The following is a 19,432-nucleotide window of genomic DNA, read 5'->3' on the forward strand; positions in this document are numbered from 1 at the left end:
TGAAGCAGAATCAGCACCTTGTGTGTGTGTGTGTGTGTGTGTGTGACCTCTTCTGCTGGACAAGCTGTCCATAGCCCTGGAGAGAGTAAAGATCCAGACTAAAACGACAAGATCATGCTCATTAAGGTATACGGACTCTGTCTGTGTGTGTGTGTGTGCGAGTGAAAGAGAGAGGGAGTGTGAGATTGCAATAACCTTTCAGGAAGCAGAGATTTCCATGATTGGTTTATTAGTCACAGTAGCGTAGAGGGTTACAGTAGTGACATCACAACCTACAACAGTGACATCATCATTAGAGGCCTGCAGACTGGAGCTGTGGGATCAGAGCAGATCCAAACCCCTGCACAGCAGGGGGAGGGAAGGAGGTAGAGGCGGGCGAGGGACAACAAGGCAGACATAAGTGCACTTTGATACATGTGAACTAATGGTGTGTGGTGTCACAACAAGAAGGGTATGAAAAAGACACACAATAATGATTAAAGCATAATATTTAAAAGGAGACAACCGGAACAGTTTAAGTCCATTTGTTTCTCCGACATGATGAAAATTATGTTCGAAGATAACAAAAAAAAAAAAAGATTAAATAACTGTAGAATACAGAATACAGTAGTAACTAAATAAGAATACAGTAGTAACTAAATAATTCAACTGAAATAAGGCCTCAAATTGTAAAAAGAACAAAAGTCATGTAAAAAAAAAAAAATGTTTGGGCTTCTTGCGGTCAATTTACAGTCTACAAATGATTTATAACTACGCTCCGACCCCCCAACCATCCACTCAAGAAATCGGCCCACAGCTGAATGTAAATGGAGACCCCTTATCTACAGTATGCAAGGGTGCAAACAGTAGGCCTATATGGTTGAATAGCATGCAAAAGGTTAATAAACTTAGTGATCACATTGTTGATTGGTAATATCCCACACACTTCATCTGAAATGTTGACGGACTAAAAACACTTGTCCATGAATTAAGAGTTTGAGGCCGTGTGTGTATTTGTGTGTGTGGTTGCATGTATGAAAGTGTAAAGTCTGTGTAAACTGTCTCCCTCCTTTGTAATTAAGTGGTTTAGTTTAGATTCTCCATTATATTATCCTCGCACACTTTTTGGCTCAGCAGCTATGAAAACACTCATACACTACAAACAAACACTTACGCCTTGTTTAACAATACACACAATACTGCTATGTATCTATGCTGGATTTACTACAGTAGGGTGTAAAGAACACAGTCACATCACTACAAGCAGTTCAATCCCAGTAAAGTGGAAAACATCATGCAAAACCATAGATTTGGGCTCTATTCAATATGCAACGCTGAATCATTACAGATTCTGCAATAGAATTTTAAAAGTAATTTCCGATTGAGCCGACATATGCAGCGTCTACCGTGAATGCAGTCTCCGCTAAAGCGGGAACATTGCCTTTGAAATTTCAATCACGCCAGAAAGCTGAACTTGCGCGATGCGGACTGAATAGAGCCCTTACTGTAGGTAGACATAATGCACGTCTTACTGACAAAACTACTGTGTACATTCAGTTCTCCCAGTGTACTTACTTCCTCCCCATAGTGTACACTCAGCCACTCCTAACAGTGGTCGACATAAGGCATTACTTACAATCCTTAGTGAAATCACGTCTTCTAGTGTACACTTATTGACTCCACATAGTGTACACTTATTCACTTCTCTATATTGATCCATTGCTCTTCAGCTACACTCATCCACCACTACCCCTCACCTGTGTCTCAGCGTCCTGCTCCAGCTGTGCAGTGAGGAAGGGGTTAAAGAAGAAGTCGAACCCAAACTGCAGAGCCCCCTGGGCCGAGCGCCTCCAGTCGTGTTCGATTTTATACTGCCTGCCGCTGGGCACGCGGGCGTCTGCACACGTCAGACAGTGAATGGCCTTCAGCTCAAACACAGGCCACTTAGAGCCCAGGCGTCCCTCCAGAACCGTACTGAACTCTACCAGGCTCCCAGCGCTCAGGTGCAGCAGCACGGGGCCAAACTCATTACTGGCCCTCAGGACGATGTCCTTGGTGGCGTCTTCGTCCTCTACGACGGTCCCGTTCTTACTCTTCCTCTCCAGGGGCATGCCCAAGGTCACCTCGAACTTGTAGCGGTCGAAGCGCTTCACGTGGCACTCGTGCTTCGCCAGCTTTTTCAGTTTGCATAAGGGGTCTTCTGGAGGGGGCTGGGGTGCGGGTAGGGGCTGGGTAGGGGCAGTGGGGGTGGAGGGGTTGTCACAGAGTGGATAGGCCTCACCGTAGAGACATCTCATCCAGTCCCCTACAAACACAGGGAGTAGGCCAATGACAGACTGGGCTCCGTTCTCAATGTCGGTGACGCGGACATATTTGAAGCGTCCTGTCCAGGTGACCCGGTGGCCCTCCAGGTGAGAACACAGGATCTGGGTTTGGGCCATGTTGTATTCCTTCCAGGCTTTCGGCCCACACAGGTTACTGTACTCCGGCCACGTGAGGGTGGAGTTATACACCTGTTCAAGACACTTGGTTAAACTTACATTTTGGCGTTGTTTATTATACAGTTCATGTATTCCATTGAACACTTTTCATACATTTAGGGAATCCTTTATTTAGTTACATTTTAATACTGTAAATAGTACTCTGCTGACTGCAATTTGATCTTGTTCTGTCATTCGGTTATTTTGTATTATGTTACTACCTGTATTTTGTTTTAATTAGCGCTTTTGGCATAATGTAGCTGTAGTAACCTGGTATATTTATGTTTACCAATAGATGGCAGTATTGACTCAAGACGGGGGTTTGCTTCCCGCTATCCGTAGCTATTTCCTATGTCTGCCTATTTAACTATGATTAAGAAAGCTTCAGGTAGTTTAAGCCAGGTGCATAAGATAATGTAAAATCTAAGTTACAATTAAAGACTAAACCGTACGTAAGTCTCATGAGTCGTAATTCTAAGAAGCCTTTAAGGATACTACATATTTGGCGATGAGGATAACTATGGAGAACTGCGTTGGATTTCTTTGCCACGAAGTTAACAGAGTGTTTGGAGAGCGACGCGGGAGGTGAGACTCAAGTGACCGGTGGAAGATTCTGAAGGATTGATTCCCTGGATACGGGTAGGACAAATTATTGACTGTGTGAGGGGAGAAACAATCGGAAAAGATGGCTTTGGCAACAATAGGCTCGCTACCACCATTTGATCCTAAAAATCAGGAATGGGAGGAGTACTGTGAAATAATGGAACATTTCTTTGCTGCTAATGAAATAACTGTTGGTGGCCTGGAAATGGTCAGAAAGACAGGAAGAAGCTTTTGCAAAGTCAAAGGTGTTACTGCAATCAGCTGAAGTGCTAGTGCACTACTCAGCAGACAGAGATCTCATCTTATCGTGTGATGCCTCATCGTATGGTGTGGGGGCGGTGCTATCCCACCGGATGGAGAATGGTGCCGAGAAACCTATCGGGTTCATGTCAAGAACGTTGTCGCCAGCGGAGAAAAAATACTCTCAGCTGGACAAGGAAGGACTGCTGTCATATTCGGAATACAGAGATTCCACAAGTACTTGTACGGGAGAACATTCACTATTGTGACGGATCATAAACCTCTGATCTCGCTGTTCCATGAACAAAAGCCAGTACCACAAATGGTCTCTCCAAGAGTTCAACGTTGGAATGTGTGGCTCAGGGCCTACGAGTACAGAATCATTTACAAACCAGGTAGATACCATGGGAATGCTGATGCTCTGAGTAGGCTGCCTGTTCCAGAAATCATCAGTCAGGAAGAAGAAAATGACCAGGTTTTGATGATCGACGTGTTGGATGATGCACCAGTGAACACAGCACAAATCAGGCAATGGACTTCAAAGGATGTGACGTTATCACAAGTGCATGAATTTATCCTGAAAGGATGGCCTACAGTGACAGAGCCTCAGATCATGCCTTACTACACTCGCCGCTTGGCATTGAGTGTTCGAGATGGATGTGTTCTGTGGGGTTCAAGAGTAGTTATCCCACCACAAGGGCGGGGGTTGCTACTGAAGTTGTTGCATCAGTCGCATCCAGGTATGTCGAGAATGAAAGGCCTAGCGAGGTCATATGTCTGGTGGCCAAAGATGGACCACGATGTGGAAAATGAGGTTAGCCGGTGTGAAGATTGTCAGAGTAACAGGAAGTCACCACCCACCGCACCATTACATCCATGGGAATGGCCAGAAAAACCATGGACACGACTACATGTGGACTACGCTGGACCTTTCCTAGGAAAAATGTTCCTTGTGCTGATTGATTCTCATTCAAAGTGGATGGATGTTTACCCCATGAACACATCAACATCGTACGCTACGATTGAGAAGTTGAGACAAAGCTTCAGTGTTATGGGATTGCCTCAAATGTTGGTTAGTGACAATGCTACTTGTTTTACAAGCACTGAATTCACAAGTTTCATGAAACAAAATGGAATTCAGCATGTAACGTCGGCCCCTTTTCACCCATCTTCAAACGGATTAGCAGAACGTGCGGTTCAGACCTTGAAGGAGGGGATGAGGAAGATGCAAGGGCCCAGCATTGAAACAAAGGTGTCAAGATTCTTGTTTAGCTACAGGATTACTCCTCAAGCTACGACTGGGTTGTCACCTGCAGAAATGTTGATGTCAAGGAGGTTAAGGTCAACCTTGGATCTCATCAGACCAGACCTGAAAATGAAAATACAACAAAAGCAATCGAATCAAAAATGGAATCATGATACACGAGCCAAACTCAGAAGTTTCTCAACTGGAGATGATGTCTATACAAGAAACTATGGGTTTGGTCCTAAATGGATTCCAGCTACCATTGAGGATTGCTCAGGACCAGTATCTTATACTGTGATCATCGGAAGTGGACAAAGACTAAGGAGACACGTGGATCAGATCCGAGCTCGAATTCCAGTTCCATCCGGAGATCTGGATCAATTCTTAAACGAGCAGGACAGGACATTGGAACGTTCCCCAGAGTTGCAGTTGGACAAACCACCTGAGACCAACAATGCTCAACTTCCTGAGACCACCAGTCCGGGACGACCTCCTCCTGTGAAGTCTCCACAAAAGGACTTTGTTTCACCATCAAGGGGTGAAGATCTGGTGGCACCAGCTACACCACCTCTGAGACGCTCTATTAGAGAGAGACGTCCGCCAGACTTTTTCAGATCCTAAAGGAGATCATTTTTGAAAAAATGTAAATAAGAATATAGCATAGCTCAGAAAGGAATTAAATTGGGTTATTAGCTTTAAAGGGGGGGAATGTAGTAACCTGGTATATTTATGTTTACCAATAGATGGCAGTATTGACTCAAGACGGGGGTTTGCTTCCCGCTATCCTTAGCTATTTCCTATGTCTGCCTATTTAACTATGATTAAGAAAGCTTCAGGTAGTTTAAGCCAGGTGCATAAGATAATGTAAAATCTAAGTTACAATTAAAGACTAAACCGTACGTAAGTCTCATGAGTCGTAATTCTAAGAAGCCTTTAAGGATACTACAGTAGCATAATGTAGTGAACTAGTTATTGTGATTACCTTCATGCCCTCGGAGCGGTAGACATACATCCAGCAGAACAGCACCACAGCACTCAACCACACCAGGATGAGCTTGACTATGCTGCTCCGCGACAGAGACCTCGCCACCACCAGCGGGTTCAGGCTGAACCGCGTCCACAACCGCAACACCACCGGGACCGCGCACACGGTCAGAGTCACCAGCATCTTGGTGATCTCCAGAGCCATGAACCACTGGAGGACCTGGAAGAGCAACATGGCCGCCAAGCCCAAGGTGAGAACAGGCAGGGCGAACAGGAAGAGGAGGTAGCCCACACAGGTCCGAATCAGACCTATGGTGGAGGAGGAGTGGAGCAGGGCCAGGCACAACTCACACCAGACGAAGCAGACCATGTAGGGTACGAGGCAGAGGTAAGTGCCCCTGAAGCCCCTCAGCTGGGCCATGCGGAACAGCAGGTAGAACAGGTGCCCGTAGAGAAGACAGGGCACGCCCACGTTCAGAGCCACCATCTCCCCTAGCGGCACCGTCACAAACGTCGTGCCTAACACCCGCAGGAACCAGACGCTCTCCGGTAATAGTTGTGTAAGGGCACAGACCCCCGATAACACCTCTGTGAGCAAGGCGCGGCGGGCAAAGAGCTCAGCGGAGGCATGGAGGCTGAGGAAGGAGGTGACGGTGAAGAACAGAGCCACAGCGGCCAGTTCGGAGCAGGGGATCCAGGCCTTGTCAGCCACGGGGAAGGAGAAGACCACGAAGACCACCGACAGCAGGAAGTAGAGGTAGGGCTCCAGGTGGGTCCAGACAAAGTTAGTCTCAGCTTGTTCCAGGTCCAGGCCCGGCTCGAAGCGAGACAGCAGGTCTGTCAGAGCCCGGAAGTTCTCCCACGCCTTGGAGTTCTGGAGGAACAACACCAACAGCTGACATCCTGAACAGACATTATTCTATAGCTAACTGTCATGGAATAACTTTAACATAGTAACTATAGTTACATAGTACCAATCATTTTCATTCGGTTTTCCAAGAAAATACCAAATGTTCGGTGGTAAGCACTCCCTAAATGAGTGTTCTTGCTAGTTTATTACAGGATAATGTAATTACATCGGTTATCCTCTTTCAGTCCCTCTGTGAAGTGTGTGAAGTGAATCCTACCTGGAAGACGCGCAGTGTGCAGATGACCATGGAGAAGAAGGAGAGGTAGAAGACGAGTAGGGGGATGAGGAAGATGAAGAAGTCGATGGTGAGGTTGCTGATGATGAAGAAGAAGACGAGGGCATTGACGTGGTGAGTGGGGATGAGGGCGCTGAGCCACTGCATGCCCGCCCGGGATGCCCAGTCTATCAGGTGCTCCTTGATCTCCAACAGGGCGTGTAAGGGAAACTTCAACACCTAGGGGAAGAGAGGAGGGGGGAGAGAAAGGGTGCGAGAGAAATTACACATTATTCCAATGTACACTCAGTGGCCAGTTTATTAGGTACACCACCCAGTTCACAAAAAAACAGTTCGCTCCTACAGACAGCGAGTCACATGGCCGTGGCTTGCTATAGAAAGCTGGCAGACAGGCATCAAGGAATTCAGTTACTGTTAGATTGAATGTTAGAATGGGCAAAACGAGTAATCTAAGCGACTGAGCGTGGTATGAGCGTCAGAGCCAGGCGCGCCAGTTCCAGTATCTCAGAAACGGCCGGCCTCCTGGGCTTTTCACTCACAACCGTGTCTAGGGTTTACAGAGAATGGTGCAACAAACAAAAAACATCCAGTCGGCGGGGAAAACAGCTCGTTGATGAGAGGGATCGAAGGAGAATGGCAAGAATCGCGCAAGCTAACAGGCGGGCTACAAACAGGCAGATAACGGCACAGTACAACAGTGTTGTGCAGAACTGCATCTCGGGAACGCACAACTCGTCGGTCCTCGTCAAGGATGGGTTATTGCAGCAGACGACCACACCGGGTTCCACTACTATCAGCTAAAAACAATCGGCTCAAGTGGGCACGCGATCACCAACACTGGACAATTGCGGAGTGGAGAAACATTGCGTGGTCCAACGAATCCTGATTCTTGTTGCGTCATTCTGACGGCAGAGTCAGGATTTGGCATAAGCCCCATGAGTCCATGGCCCCATCCTGCCTGGTGTCAACGGTACAGGCTGTTGGCGGTGGTGTAATGGTGTGGGGAATGTTTTCCTGGCACACGTTAGGTCCCTTGATACTGACACCTTGTATAATCCATGCCTTGAAGAATTCAGGCTGTTCTGGAGGCAAACGGGGGTCCGAACCGGTACTAGATGGGTGTACCTAATAAAACTGGCCTTTGTGTATATGACTAAATGCAGTTGTAACATTGCTGGTTTGGAAATATTTACTCAATGTTTGTCATGCCAATAAAGCAATTTGAATTTGAGAGAGCGTAAATCCATGAGCAAGATAATAACAAATATAAAATTGTGAATGTGTGAAAATGTCATGAACACACACATTCCCAGAGAGAGAAAAAAGGTGGAGACCTTCTGATGAAGGGGCAAGTCATCTGGGTTCTTCACAACGTCGTCATCATCGTCATCGTCACCTCCGGCCCCAGCCATAGTGGGACTAGGTGGGATGCCTTGAGCGTACTTCTTAGTGATATCTACAAAGTCATCCAGACCCACGTCATAACAACTGACTGCAGAGACACAGAGAAAGAGGGAGGTAGTCTTAACTCACTGTTACAATGCCTTTCCATTTGATTCTATTTTACATAAACACACACTGACCTTTGCTGGTGACGAGACTCTCCAGAACTCTCCTCTGTTTCTGCGTGGAGCTGGATATGGGGCTCTGGGAGGCAGCGTCACCTTGGGGTGGAGGAATTACAGAGGAACACACAGTTTAGAAACAAGCTAAATAACAACTAGGCCTCTCAGGTCTCTTCGGTGTTCATGAACATATAATATTACATTATTGTGTGACTGTTGTGTGGCCATCTATGTAATATATGAGAGTGTTTGTGTGTGTGAGACTGTTCCCTGTACCTGGTTCTGTATTGACATGTTCCACGTTCTCCAGCAGCTCAGACACCGCCACCCTTCTCTTCTTCTCTGGGTTGAGCTTCCAGTACATGACCAGGGCAGCCCTCCTCACTCCTCTCTCAAACCTCGTCTCCGTACACAGCTTCTTCACCTCCTCAAAGTTCTCCGACGTGATGCCTAATGGTGACAAAACACAACCTTGACGCCTAATAATGAACACCATGCACTGAGAACAACCAATCAGTTCAACTGGTTCCACAATCCCAATGACAGTTGACTCCTGATAAGTGCATATCATTTAACGGCATCCTCCATTTAACTGTACGCTGTACTTTTTCAGTCCCAATTCAAAGAAGATTCTATTGAATTGCTCTGGATCTCTCCATATATACACACACAATTGAAGTCAGATGTTTACATCCACCTTAGCCAGCCAAATATATTTAAACTCAGTTTCACAATTCCTGACATTTAATCCTAGTAAAAATTCCCTGTCTTAGGTCAGTTAGGATCACCACTTTATTTTAAGAATGTGAAATGTCAGAATAATAGTAGAGAGAATTATTTATTTCAGCTTTTATTTCTTTCATCACATTCCCAGTGGGTCAGAAGTTTACATACGCTCAATTTGTATTTGCTAGCATTGCCTTTAAAATTGTTTAACTTGGGTCAAATGTTTTGGGTAGCCTTCCACAAGCTTCCCACAATAAGTTGGGTGAATTTTGGCCCATTCCTCCTGACAGAGCTGGTGTAACTGAGTCAGTTTTGTAGGCCTCCTTGCTCGCACACGCTTTTTCAGTTCTGCCCACAAACTGTCTATGGGATTGAGGTCAGAGCTTTGTGATGGCCACTCCAACACCTTGAATTTGTTGTCCTCAAGCCATTTTGCCACAACTTTGGAAGTATGCTTGGGGTCATTGTCCATTTGGAAGACCCATTTGCAACCAAGCTTTAACTTCCTGACTGATGTCTTGAGATGTTGCTTCAATATATCCACATCATTTTCCTCCCTCATGATGCCATCTTTTTGTGAAGTGCACCAGTTTCTCCCGCAGCAAAGAACCCCCACAACATGAAGCTGCCACTCCCGTGCTTCACGGTTGGGATGGTGCTCTTCAGCTTGCAAGCCTCCCCCTTTTTCCTCCAAAATAACAATGGTCATTATGGCCAAACAGTTCTATTTTTGTTTCATCAGACCAGAGGACATTTCTCGATAAAGCACAATCTTTGTCCCCATGTGCAGTTGCAAACCATAGTCTGGCTTTTTTATGGTGGTTTTGGAGCAGTGGCTTCTTCCTTGCTGAGTGGCCTTTCAGGTTATGTCGATATAGGACTCGTTTTACAGTTTTTACCAAGCTGTTTTAAGGCACAGTCAACTTAGTGTATGTAAAATTCTGACCCACTGGAATTGTGAAACAGTGAATTATATGTGAAATAATCTGTCTGTAAACAGTTTTTGGAAAAATGACTTGTGTTATGCACAAAGTAGATGTCCTAAACGACTTGCCAAAACTATAGTTTGTTAACAAGAAATGTGTGGAGTGGTTGAAAAACGAGTTTTAATGACTCCAACCTAAGTGTATGTAAACTTCCGACTGCAACTGTATATACTTCCTGTTCAGTGGATAAGGCCGCGCCCTCTCACCTTTCCTGGTTGCTAGGCAGTGCTGTAGCATCTTGACGGCGTCCTTGCGACCCTGTTTGGTGGCCTCTACCAGCCAGCTCACCGCTGTACAGTTGTTCAGCTCCTCATCTCTCTCCTCGGCCAGGGCCAAGTAGTAACGGCCCACCTACACACAGATACAGCATATCATGTCAAATATGTGCTCATTCTTGTCAGACGCATGAAGACCCATTGTAGCTCATATATAGGACTCAGAGATCTTATTCAATTCTGTGTTCTAATATTTGATTCTATGGTAGGACTTTTCAAGTTTGCTATGGTGGTCAAACCAGTGTGGACCATGGGAGATGGCTAGGAGGGGTTAGTACTCACCCTAGACTGGGCTTTGGCGTCTCCAGACTTGGCACTCTCCTCCAGCTCCTCCACACTCAGCTCCTCCTCTGGCTCCTCTACATAGAGACAACAGTCATCTGATTGATGTATTCATTTCTTAGGAAGGTTACTGCCAAAGGGGATATTACATGGTGACCGGCAGCATTGATACACACAGAAACATGTGCCGCATAGCATTTCTGTCCAAAAATGATGCAGAAAAATGTATCCATGCTTTTGTCACTTCTAGGTTAGACTACTGCAATATGCTCTACTTTCCGGATACCTGGATAAAGCACTAAATAAACTTCAGTTAGTGCTAAATACGGCTGCTAGAATTCTGACTGCTAGAATCCTGACTAGAACCAAAAAAATTGATAATATTACTCCAGTGCTAGCCTCTCTACACTGGCTTCCTGTTAAGGCAAGTTTTACATGGGCTTGCTCCTACTCATCTTTCCGATTTGGTCCTGCCGTACATACCTACACGTACGCTACGGTCACAAGACGCAGGCCTCCTTACTGTCCCTAGAATTTCTAAGCAAACAGCTGGAGGCAGGGCATTCTCCTAGAGCTCCATTTTTATGGAATGGTCTGCCTACCCATGTGAGAGACGCAGACTCGGTCTCAACCTTTAAGTCTTTATTGAAGACTCATCTCTTCAGTAGGTCCTATGATTGAGTGTAGTCTGGCCCAGGATTGTGAAGGTGAGCGGAAAGGCACTGGAGCAACGAACCGCCCTTGCTGTCTCTGCCTGGCCGGTTCCCCTCTCTCCACTGTGATTCTCTGCCTCTAACCCTGTTACAGGGGCTGAGTCACTGGCTTACTGGTGCTCTTTCATGCCGTACCTAGGAGGGGTGCGTCACTTGAGTGGGTTGAGTCACTGACGTGATCTTCCTGTCCAGGTTGGCCCCCCCCTTGGGTTGTGCCGTGGCGGAGATCTTTGTGGGCTATACTCGGCCTGGTCTCAGGATGGTAATTTGGTGGTTGAAGATATCCCTCTAGTGGTGTGGGGGCTGTGCTTTGGCAAAGTGGGTGGGGTTATATCCTGCCTGTTTGGCCCTGTCCGTGGGTATCGTCAGACGGGGCCATAGTGTCTCCCGACCCCTCCTGTCTCAGCCTCCAGTATTTATGCTGCAGTAGTTTATGTGTCGGGGGGCTAGGGTCAGTCTGTTATATCTGGAGTATCTCTCCTGTCTTATCTGGTGTTAATGTAAGTATGCTCTTGATAATTATCTCTCTCGGAGGACCTGAGCCCTAGGACCATGCCTCAGGACTACCTGGCCTGATGACTCCTTGCTGTCCCCAGTCCACCTGGCCGTGTTGCTGCTCCAGTTTCAACTGTTCTGCCTCCGGCTATGGAACCCTGACCTGTTCACCGGACGTGCTACCTGTCCCAGACCGGCTGTTTTCAACTCTCTAGAGACAGCAGGAGCGGTAGAGATACTCTGAATGATCGGCTATGAAAATCCAACTGACATTTACTCCTGAGGTGCTGACCTGTTGCACCCTCAACAACCACTGTGATTATTATTATTTGACCCTGCTGGTCATCTATGAACATCTTGGCCATGTTCTGTTATAATCTCCACCTGGCACTTCCAGAAGAGGACTGGCCACTCCTCATAGCCTGGTTCCTCTCTAGGTTTCTTCCCAGGTTCTGGCCTTTCTAGGGAGTTTTTCCTAGTTACCGTGCTTCTACACCTGCATTGCTCGCTGTTTGGGGATTTATGCTGGGTTTTTGTAGAGCACTTTGTGACATCAGCTGATGTAAGAAGGGCTTTATAAATACATTTGATTGATTGATTTGATTATTGGAACAGACCCTGTAAATCGCTTCTTACTTTCTCGTATTCTTCATACTTTTATTTCTTGTGTGTTTTTGTTCTACCTCATGTTATTTTTAGTATTACATTGAAAACTGCATTGTTGGGTTTAGAGCTTGCAAGAAAGTAATTTCACTGTATTTGTGCGCGTGACATAAAAATGTGAAACTTGGTCTACCCTGCTTGGCAAATTCTGTACCTTATGTGTTGTATCAGAGATATAGTACACCTGAAGCAGCCATACCAAGCATTGAGAAAGGAATTATCTTTCCATTCAGGCTTTTCCCAGTAGTACCAGAATAGCTTGGCGAGAAGTAGATGGATAGGAGGATAGGGGTAGGAGAGATGTTTTTCTGCCTTACACAGCAATCCCGGACTGACTACTTTACATGATCTGGTCAACGTCTGCTGTTGTCATGGAGATAGGCCACATGCCACAGAGGGAGAGGCTCTGATTGGTGGGTAAGGGTGGGGCGGAGAGGATGAGGCAGAAAGGGAAATACAGAGTCACCATTAGAGCCGTGTGCCCTACCCCAAAAGCCTTAACATAATAGGCAAACAGACAAAGCAAAGTGGTTAGATTAGGGATGTGGTATGGTTTTTTATTGTTGTGTGAACTTTTGTGCGCGAAGGGGGATGTCCTTGATTGCACTTAGTATTAGGGTTGGAGTGATTGTGTTGGGTTGTGTTACAAAGCCCTTAGCAGGGGTCCAGAGCTCTGTGGTCAATGTGTGTGTGTCTTTGACTGTACTCACCTGGCTCAGCTATTGAAGCCTGTCGTAGAGGGGTAGTAGGGTGCATGCCCGGGGTATCTCCAGCAGCACCAGCCCCCCTCCTCTGATCCGTAGCCCTGCTGGCTGCATTGAGCTGGGATCGTCCCGCCTGGGAGACAGGTCTGACTGGCTGCCGCAGGGGGGAGGCAGGAGGGTTGGAGAGGGAGGACGCGGGGGGAGAGAGAGGGGGGCCAGGACAAAAAGGTCTGGAAGGTGAGACCGGAGAGGTCGGGGGCGATTTAGGCAGGGTCACAGTGGGTCTAGTGCCCGGGGTAGATTTAGGGGTAGGTGGGGAAAGAGAGGAGGGTGGCGGGGAGGAAGGGGCAGGTTTCGGGGTGGTTGGGGTGTTGGCGGGTGATGGTTCCATGCCTGAAAGACAGAGAAAGATAAATCAATTTACCACTGAATGGCTAAATTAGTTTTAACCTTTATAGACAGAGCTTTTTAGAATCATAAAAAAAAAAAATCAGTATTCAATCATGGAAGGATAGCCCATGCATGAGGGTCACACCAGCTGTGTGGAATGGAAGCACATGTTTGTTGACACAGCAGAGTACGGCCAGGGGGCAGAGAGATTGAGGACACAACAGCTGCATGGCACAATCCTCTTCTGCTCCAATCACTCAACTCTCACTGCCAAAGGGAGCCCATAGCTTCCCTTCTGGACAAAGTTTTAAAATGTGTCTTTCGACCAAACTTGCCGCTGTGTCACTTTCAGTGCTTTTCTTGACCCCCAAATATGGTCCAAGTTCTTTTATCCCAAACTAACAAATCTAGAGCCTAAACCAGTTCGACTTTAGTCACCAATATAAGAAGCTACTACTACTATTATGAACAGGGTGACAGGTTGGCATGCAAGAGATGGAGGCACCATGACGTGTTCTGCTGCAATGCAGGGGATTTCCCCAAGCCAATGACTTTGATTTGACCGGTGGAAAGTATAAGCAAATGGACTCAGTCAGGTGACTCATTGTTTTAGACTACATAAAAATAAAAAAAAGTTGGTGACCAGTTTAAAATATAATGCGAAACACGCGCCTGTCGCTTTAAAAATGACTAGTTATTCTTTAATCAATGCTAAATTGTGATATGACAGTCAACTGGCAGTTCTTCCTACGGACAGTACAGCATGTCCAAAACAAACATGTCAGCGTTATTCTCTCACCTTTGCAGTCACAGACTCGATCTGTGTTTCATCTAGTCGACAAGAAGCTACTAGAAATGTCCCGATTAAGTTGTTCAGGGTCTCCTCTCATTCATCCCTTTCACTTTTTACAGTTCGATGCCACAAGCGCATCTGTGCTCAAACTCCACTTATAGCGAGGAGAGAACTCTTCCAGCTGTCACAACATAATAAACACCCACTTTATGTGTTATGATTGGACGTTTTTTTAGTGACGCCTTCATCTTCTCTTAATATGATTGGCTACTGATACAGGAAGTCTACATTTCCCGAGCTTTCTCTTTCAGGCATCACCAATATACCGTCGAAATATTGTCGCGTAGAGAATAGATTGATAGGATGACGTCTTTATATATTTTCATGACATGATTTATGTGCCATAGCCTACATGCATCGATAAGAACTATACATCATACGTTCATGTACGCATAAAATGTAAACGCGTTAGTCACACCATGCCATAAGAATTACACTGTAAAAACATGTCCAGAGATTCTCCCAATGTAAACATTCCACTGAAGTTTACATAGCTCCTTTCTCGATTGCTCTTCCTGGCTACTTCATCATGTGGCTGTCTCCTTGTTCGCAGGGAATTGCCAATGTCCGAGCCTTGAGTTGATGCTGAGCCCGGCGACAATCACCGAGGTCTCTCATATCTTCTACCACGGGTTCACTTCCGTCCCGGTGCCCACCTCGGCCGCCGTGACATTGCACCTGGCGTTGGGCTCGCAGGTGATTCCGGGAACACTTCCACGTGTCGCCTTCATCAATGGGGCGGGCACCTGTCACCTTGTCCGTCCAGAATGTGGACTGTCAGTATAGGTGAGTCGGGGAGTGAGTGCCAACTTTTTTTTGGGATCATTTGTGGATCTCAGCTACTCAGCACGTTTTAACACAGCGTAAGGCATTCGAGTGATGATGTTATTTCATTTAGCAGATTATTTATCCATGTGTTGACAGTCAGCATACGGAGCTTAGTTGTGTCAGTTCTGAGAACCGTTTAATGCACTGCATGTTATTTTCTTTTGCTTCTCAGAATTGTATGCGTGTCCTACGTGTGTCCTACCTGGGTCAGTTCACCTCCGAGGCAGGGATTGAACTGCAGTCAGATGGTAAGAGCAACCCACATAGAAGCATCTTCAAACCCGTGTCACATGATATTGATGATAATGATGATGAGAATAACATTTCGTGTATTTGGTATTTTATTAGGATCCCCATTAACTGTTGCAAAAGCAGCAGCTACACTTCCTGAGATCCACACAAAACATGAAACTTGGCATAATACAGAACATCAATAGACAACAGCTCAAGTACCGAACTACATAAACTGTTTATTTGCATATTCACAACAGCACATCCACAACCCCTTCTGCTGGAGAATGACATGTCATCCCTACAGGCCAGTGTGGAGTTCCCCTTCTCCCCTCCCTCCTCAGGGCCTGAGGGTGCCCCTGCCCTCTGTCTGCTACTGGAGGAGGACCAGGAACCACTGGAGTCTCACACACAGATTGAGCCAAAGGTGGAGAGAAAGCAATGACACTCTTCTCCATGCACACAGGCAAATGATACTCACAAACCCTGTTGTAATTCAAATCAAGTCAAATTTGATTGGTCACATACACATGTTTAGCAGATGTTATTGCGGGTGTAGCGAAATGCTTGTGTTTCTAGCTCCAACAGTGCAGTAATATCTAACACTTCACAACAATACAAACAGCAATTCAAGTCTGTGTGTAAGGGGCAGGGATACGTAACCGGGTGGAAGCCGCCTAGTGATGGCTATTTAACAGTCTGATGGCCTTGAGATAGAAGCTGTTTTTCAGTCTCTCGGGCCCAGCTTTGATGCACCTATACTCACCTCGCCTTCTGGATGATAGTGGGGTGAACAGGCAGTGGCTTGGGTGGTTGTTGTCCTTGATGATCTTCCTGTGACATCGGGTGCTGTAGGTGTCCTGGAGGGCAGGTAGTTTGCCCCCAATGATGCGTTGGGCAGACCGCACCACCCTCTGGAGAGCCCTACAGTTGCTGGCGGTGCAGTTGCCGTACCAGGAAGAGGTGCTGTTGCGCCTTCTTCATCATACTGTCTGTGTGGGTGGACCATTTCAGATCGTCAGTGATGTGTACGGTGAGGAAATTGAAGCTTTCCAACTGCTCCACCGCGGTCCCATAGGGGCGTGCTCCCTCCACGATCAGATCCTTTGCTTTGTCTACATTGAGTGAGAGGTTATTTTCCTGGCACCACGCTCCCAGGGCTCTCACCTCCTCTCTGTAGGCTCTCGTCATTGTTGGTAATCAGGCCTACTACTGTTGTCGTGATTGAGTTGGAGGCGTGCGTGGCAACGCAGTCATGGGTGAACAGGGAGTACAGGAGGGGGCTGAGCACGCACCCTTGTGGGGCCCCTGTGTTGAGGATCAGCGAAGTGGAGGTGTTGTTTCCTACCTTCACCACCTGGGGGCGGCCTGTCAGGAAGTCCAGGACTACTGCAACAACGTTTTTTTTGTTGATGTTTTTTGCCATAGAAACGTAAAGGTGGGTGACCAAAGGGAAAGAAGAGGCAACCTCAGAGAGAGTTAACTTCCCCCAGAGTTCCAACAACAGGGTGAGAGATGCACACACACACATCTGCACATAAACACACTTGTCTATTGGGGGAGGAGATGTTACTCTCATTGTGAAGAGCTCTAGTGTGTGTGTGTGTGTGTGTGTGTGTGTGTGTGTGTGTGTGCGCAATGCCCGTGTAGTGTGTTACATAGTGTCTAGACTCTAGGGTGTAGTAGTTATGTAATTAGATGTGCTCTAAGATTATTGCTGTTGGTGGTTCTTGTTGTCAGGAGGACTCTTGGGAGGCTCTTGGGAGGCCCTCACAGGTCCGTATGTGTCTGCGTGTGTGTGCGTATGTTCCTGTGTGTGTGTGCATGTGAAGGGGTGGTACATATGCAATTTTGTTCTCTGCAAGTGTTTTTTTTGTAAGCTGATGCAATAGCAGCGTTTCACCAGTAAGTGGCTGTATAGGGCTCAAGTCAGTTGGGTTCTCTTTTCAAAGTGCTGTTGAGAATGCTTACTGTGTTCTATGTTTTTTTGAAAGCTTTGTGTGTGTTTCTGCTCAGAGGAGTTTGGGAAGGACAGAGGCAGCCGGCAGCAGGCTCCAGGGATGGAGAGAAGCCCTGTGGGTGAAGAAGAGGATGCAGAGGAGGCTCGTACGTTGGGTCTGTCCTCGCTGGACATCAGTGTGCTGCAGGAGCTGCTGCTCAGACATACTGACCAGCACTGACCGCTAATTGCCATGACCACATGTATGACTTGGACAAAGCCCATTTCTAAAAAGGCTGAAGCTGCGGATCCATAGCTAACCTCCCCGTCCCGCTTGCCTGGATCCGTTTTCCCCAGAGCTGAAGAGCCGAATCACGTTCTGCACATGTTTCCTTTCCTAAATTTAGATCTTCTTGAGTTATACAGTGTTCTTTTGAATTATGGACAGTGAGTGAATTTTAGAGAAGTTGGTGGAAACAATTTGTCGCATAGTCTACCTGTGTTAAGTTTCAATCACAGCACATATTTTGCCTAGTGGCGCGGGCTATTGAGGTTTTGCCAAAAATGTGACCATTTGCACAAACATCCTAAAGTTTCATAAGAAATTAGATTGTTTTCTGTCTTACAGTAACCTTATACTATGCTATTATATTTGGTTATGTTATATAGAATCAATAAGTGGTCTTGCAGACATTGCTTCAGCTTTGATATAACTTTATTAAACAAATACCATTTATGTCAGACTAGCCTGATCTCTACGAGACTGTGCAACAAGTCGAGGATCCCGCACATGCACAGAAGTCGTGAAGATGGCTCGACAAAACCTATTCCCCCTCAGGAGACTGAAAAGATTTGGCATGGGTCCTCAGATCCTCAACAGGTTCTACAGCTGCACAATCAAGAGCATCCTGACTGGTTGCATCACTGCCTGGTATGGGAACTGTTTGGCCTCCGACCGCAAGGCACTACAGAGGATAGTGCGTACGGCCCATTACATCACTGGGGCAAAGCTTCCTGCCATCCAGGACCTCTATACCAGGCGGTGTTAGAGGGAGGAAGGCCCTAAAAATTGTCAAAGACTCCAGCCACCCTAGTCATAGACTGTTCTCTCTGCTACCGCACAACAACACCGCTGGTACTCTCTGTTGTTGTCATCTATGCATAGTCACGTTATTAATTCTACCTACATGTACATATTACCTCAATTACCTCGACTAACCGGTGCCCCTGCACATTGACTCTGTACCGGTACCCCCCTGTATATAGTCTTGCTATTGTTATTTTACTGCTGCTGTTTAATTACTTGTTACTTTTATTTCTTATTCTTCTATATTTTTTTTAACTGCATTGTTGGTTAGGGGCTTGTAAGTAAGCATTTCACTCTATTCGGCTCATGTAACAAATAAGATTTGATTTGAAGCTTCAGGAACTTTAGTGTTGGAAAGAGGGGTCCAGGAAAGTTGGATTTGCAGCCACTCCGTTCTAACAACCACACTGAAACACTGTCTATTTCTACACCTCTCTCTCTCTCTCTCTCTCAGTGAGGGACTTTGAGTTGCAGCTCTTGGGAGTGTTTCTGGCCCAGGAGAGGCGGAGACAGGATCAGCTGAGGGCGGAGCTAAACAATCTGAAGCCGGGGTCATGCTCAGGTCCAGGACCAGCTTTCCCATGACTCCATAGTAACCTCACCACTCAAACAATAGTGAATTAAAGTGTTACTGTGTCCCATTGTAGAATCCTTATGCTCAACAGACAGTGTTCATATTCATTTTGTTTTAGGTTGGCCTCTCTCTTTTTTCTCTCACTTTCCTCCTCGTCATCTGTAGGAGCGTAAGGAGTGTTTGGGGTTTGAGCTCCAGGTTCTCAGGGCCTCCAGGGAGAGCCTGGACTGTCAGCTCCCCACCCTCACCATGGAACCATTACTTTTTCACACAGCCAGAGGTAACAAAGGGATGGAGAGAGGAAGGAGAGAGAGGATTGTGTGTCTATTTAAAGAGAGGGGTAAGGGCGCGAGAGGGAAAGGATGATGGAGGGAGACATGAATGACAGAGAGGGGGAGAGAGAATGAATGTGGGTGAATGAGATGGAAAAAGAGTCAGAAAGAA

General features: G+C 46.5%; 1 protein-coding gene and 1 long non-coding RNA gene across 3 annotated transcripts; one reads left to right on the top strand and one right to left on the bottom strand.

The window, feature by feature from the left end:
• Positions 1-212: 212 nt before the first annotated feature.
• Positions 213-14,465, bottom strand: LOC139574153 (wolframin-like). The gene is made up of 10 exons (XM_071398383.1): positions 14,276-14,465; positions 13,093-13,479; positions 10,512-10,588; positions 10,161-10,305; positions 8,519-8,692; positions 8,261-8,341; positions 8,012-8,169; positions 6,660-6,896; positions 5,531-6,406; positions 213-2,492 (listed from the first exon to the last, which is right to left on the bottom strand). Exons 2-10 carry the CDS (start codon positions 13,475-13,477, stop codon positions 1,716-1,718), a joined length of 2,910 nt encoding a protein of 969 aa, XP_071254484.1. The 5' UTR covers positions 13,478-13,479; positions 14,276-14,465; the 3' UTR covers positions 213-1,715.
• Positions 14,466-14,591: 126 nt separating this feature from the next.
• On the top strand, positions 14,592-19,055 carry LOC139574156 (uncharacterized). 2 transcript variants are annotated; one of them, XR_011674731.1, is made up of 5 exons: positions 14,592-15,115; positions 15,330-15,405; positions 15,649-15,815; positions 16,817-16,896; positions 17,129-19,055. It is a non-coding gene; the product is annotated as an uncharacterized lncRNA (long non-coding RNA). The 2 variants fall into 2 exon arrangements; XR_011674730.1 differs by having other exon boundaries at positions 14,595-15,115; positions 17,405-19,055.
• The last annotated feature ends 377 nt before the right edge of the window (positions 19,056-19,432 follow it).

This window comes from Salvelinus alpinus, chromosome 4 (genome assembly GCF_045679555.1).
Source record: "Salvelinus alpinus chromosome 4, SLU_Salpinus.1, whole genome shotgun sequence".
NCBI classification, from domain to species: Eukaryota; Metazoa; Chordata; class Actinopteri; order Salmoniformes; family Salmonidae; genus Salvelinus; species Salvelinus alpinus.

What these genes read in the sequence shown, in the direction of transcription:
- LOC139574153 (XM_071398383.1), bottom strand. Translation starts at nt 13,477, where the DNA reads ATGGAACCATCACCCGCCAACACCCCAACCACCCCGAAACCTGCCCCT. An exon ending in GGCTTCAATAGCTGAGCCAG is followed by an intron (nt 10,589 to 13,092) that starts GTGAGTACAGTC and finishes GTCTCTATGTAG; the next exon opens with AGGAGCCAGAGGAGGAGCTG. An exon ending in GAGTCTCGTCACCAGCAAAG is followed by an intron (nt 8,170 to 8,260) that starts GTCAGTGTGTGT and finishes GTGTCTCTGCAG; the next exon opens with TCAGTTGTTATGACGTGGGT.